Source organism: Rattus norvegicus, chromosome 4 (genome assembly GCF_021556685.1).
Source record: "Rattus norvegicus strain SHRSP/BbbUtx chromosome 4, alternate assembly SHRSP_T2T, whole genome shotgun sequence".
Lineage (NCBI taxonomy): Eukaryota > Metazoa > Chordata > Mammalia > Rodentia > Muridae > Rattus > Rattus norvegicus.
Window position 1 is genome coordinate 168204001 of NC_141537.1, and position 3216 is coordinate 168207216.

Here is a 3216-nt window from a genome sequence, read left to right on the forward strand (position 1 = left end):
TCTGTAAAATAAATATTAACCAATGTGAATTCATTATAGAAACAAAATTTGAACATCAATAAATATGTACTTATGTATGAGTACTGTACATGTGTATGTATGTAAGGTAATGAGGCAATATTATTTTTGCCATTTAATATTGGAAGATTAAAGATTCTCATGACATTGTTAAACAAATCAGAATGTAAGAGATAAGGACGGTATATGGCAATGTCTCTTAAATGTTCAGTACTTAAAAGCCTTATAACTAAGAAAGTCCCATATCATTAATATTTTGGTTTTTTTCAATATACTTGAGAATTTCTAAAAGTATCTTTCATAGAACACAGTTATAACAAAATACATAGATTGAAGCCAATATAGGTAAATGATGAAAATAATGTGTTTTCATTTTCTAATCTTTGAGTTTCTAACTTTTCCTTTTATATTGTCCAGAAAATATTACAGGAGATGTGTGTGAGCAAAGCAGTTCTGGTCTGGCACTCTTGAGCTGTGTGACGAGATACATTTTCATGGAAAGAGATTCAGACTCTGTCATTGTCAAACCTGTATATTTGCTCCTCTGTGTGTGGGGGGAGGAGTTAAGAAAAAAGCATGTTACGAGAATCAACTCAGAAATTGTAAAAAATCATATAAACAGAATTTTTAAAATTATATTTTAAATGGATATGTGATCAAACCTTTATAACTAATATATAAAATGCAACATAATTTGAAGACAATATTTGTTATCTCTCACAGCACACTTACAATCATTTTATTCACTGAATTAGTAACTGGAATTATAGGAAATGGGTTCATGGCCCTGGTGCACTGTATGGACTGGCTAAGGAGAAAGAAAATATCATTAGTTAATCAAATCCTCACTGCTTTGGCAATTTCCAGAATTTTTCAACTCTGTTTATTGTTTATAAGTTTAGTCATCTCCTTTTCATATCCAGATTTAACTACAACTTCACTGATAAAAGTTACTTGTAATCTTTGGATTATAGTCAACCATTTCAACATCTGGCTTGCTACATGCCTCGGTATCTTTTATTTTCTCAAGATATCCAATTTTTCTAACTCTCTTTTTCTTTATCTAAAGTGGAGAGTTGAAAAAGTAGTTTTAGTTACACTGCTGGTGTCACTGGTCCTACTGACTTTAAATAGTTTACTAATTAACTTGGAAATTAACATATGCATAAATGAATACCAAAGAAACATAACATACAGCTTCAATTCTTATTATCATGCAAATTGTCACAGGCAGATGTTAAGCCTTCATATTATTTTCCTGTCTGTCCCCTTTGTTTTGTCCCTGTCAACTTTTCTCCTGCTCATCTTCTCTCTGGGGACACATCACAAGAAGATGCAGCAGCATGTTCAAGGACGCCGAGATGCCAGTACTATGGCCCACTTCAAAGCCTTGCAAACCGTGATTGCCTTTCTCCTACTATACTCTATTTTTATTCTGTCTGTCTTAGTACAAATTTGGAAATATGAATTACTGAAGAAAAATCTTTTCATTTTATTTTGTCAGGTTGCATATGTAGCTTTTCCTTCATTCCATTCATATATTCTGATTCTAGGAGACATGAAGATGAGACAGGCCTGTCTCTCTGTATTGTGGTGGCAGAAATTCAGGAAAAATTATGTAGAACCTTTAGATCTCTAAATCACTATAGATTTTGTTGCATATTCCAGACAATGTTTCACTAATACAAATGTCTTCTGTATTTTTCATTTTTTACATATTAAATATTCTTTCACTTTGACTGCATGAATTTGGTATTTCTTTACGATTATCACTGATTAAAGCTATTACTAATTTATCAAGTTGTGTTCAAGATTATTTCTTAATTCACATACCAAAGAATATCATTGTAACTCACTAAAGCATAAATACATCAAAATTTTACAATTTTTCTATCAATCATTAATCACAGATATTTTGACTTATGGACTGCACTATATGTGTTTTAAAATACATAACAAACATCAATAAAAGCAAATAATTGTACCCATATAAAAATATATGAATAAAAGTTTAGAGAAAAAATATAAAGTATTGTATAGAATTATAAACCACTATAAATAAAGGTATTCTATTACATACAAAACTTAATTTGGAATTATTTTTACCAATACTTTGAACCCATGAGGCTCCTGTGTTTGAGTTATATATATTTGTTATTGGTTTCATTATCAACCATTCTAAAATATTTTCATGATGATTCAGATAATGTAATTTACATTTCTAGGTACAATGTATGTTAATTATGGGAACATGGCATAATATATTTTATTTTAATGCATAATTATACAAAATACAAGGTTATGATATTTTTAAAGTATTAATTTGAAATGTGGCTTTTTGATTAATTTACTATCATGGATTCATAATATCATGTGTAATATCTTACTGATGACCCGTGGACAATCAATAGCTGATCTTTTTTTCCTTTTCTTTTTTTTTTTTTTTTCAGAGCTGGGGACCGAACCCAGGGACTTGCGCTTGCTAGACAAGCGCTCTACCACTGAGCTAAATCCCCAACCCCTGATCTTTTTAAGCTATTAAATGCCCCAAGTTTAATGAAACACAGAAACTCTGAAATAAAGAAATTTAACTTCTTACTACTTAACCTGTTCTTACTACTTATTGTACATTAAAATTTAAAAACCTATCAAATTAAATGAATTCATGAAATAATGTCAAATAGTTAGTTGTATAATATGCTATATAGGGAGTAGATCTTTTTTAAATGCCCCATGTTTTATGCAGTTAAATCTTCAGTATGATATGATTCTGAATTTTACTAGAGATGAAAATTCTTTGTTCAGTCATAATTTTATTATTAAAATTTCTGGATCAAATTTATAATATACTCCCACAAAACGTGCACTCATTCACTGAAAATGAATGGGATGGATCCCCAGGTGGGGCAGTCTGTGGATGGCCTTTCCTTCAGTCTCTGCTCCAGACTTTTTCTTTATATTTCCTCCTGTGAATATTTTGTGCCCACTTCTAGGAAGGACTGAAGCATCCACACTTTGTTCGTCCTTCTTGAACTTCCTGCGGTCTGTTGGGGATCCAGACCATAAACCAAAGTACATGCTAACAGGTGCATAATATACCTGTCTCCTGAGAAGCTCTGCCAGAACCTAACAAATACAGAGACGGATGCTCACTGCCAAACATTGAGCTGAGAACAGGGTCTCCATTGGAGGAGTTAG

General features: G+C 31.5%; 1 protein-coding gene across 1 annotated transcript; it reads left to right on the plus strand.

Moving 5' to 3' along the window:
- Positions 1-700: 700 nt before the first annotated feature.
- Positions 701-1657, plus strand: Tas2r117 (taste receptor, type 2, member 117). Its single transcript, NM_001166682.1, is given in 1 exon segment — positions 701-1657. A coding segment is annotated over 1 exon segment (957 nt).
- Positions 1658-3216: the final 1559 nt, after the last annotated feature.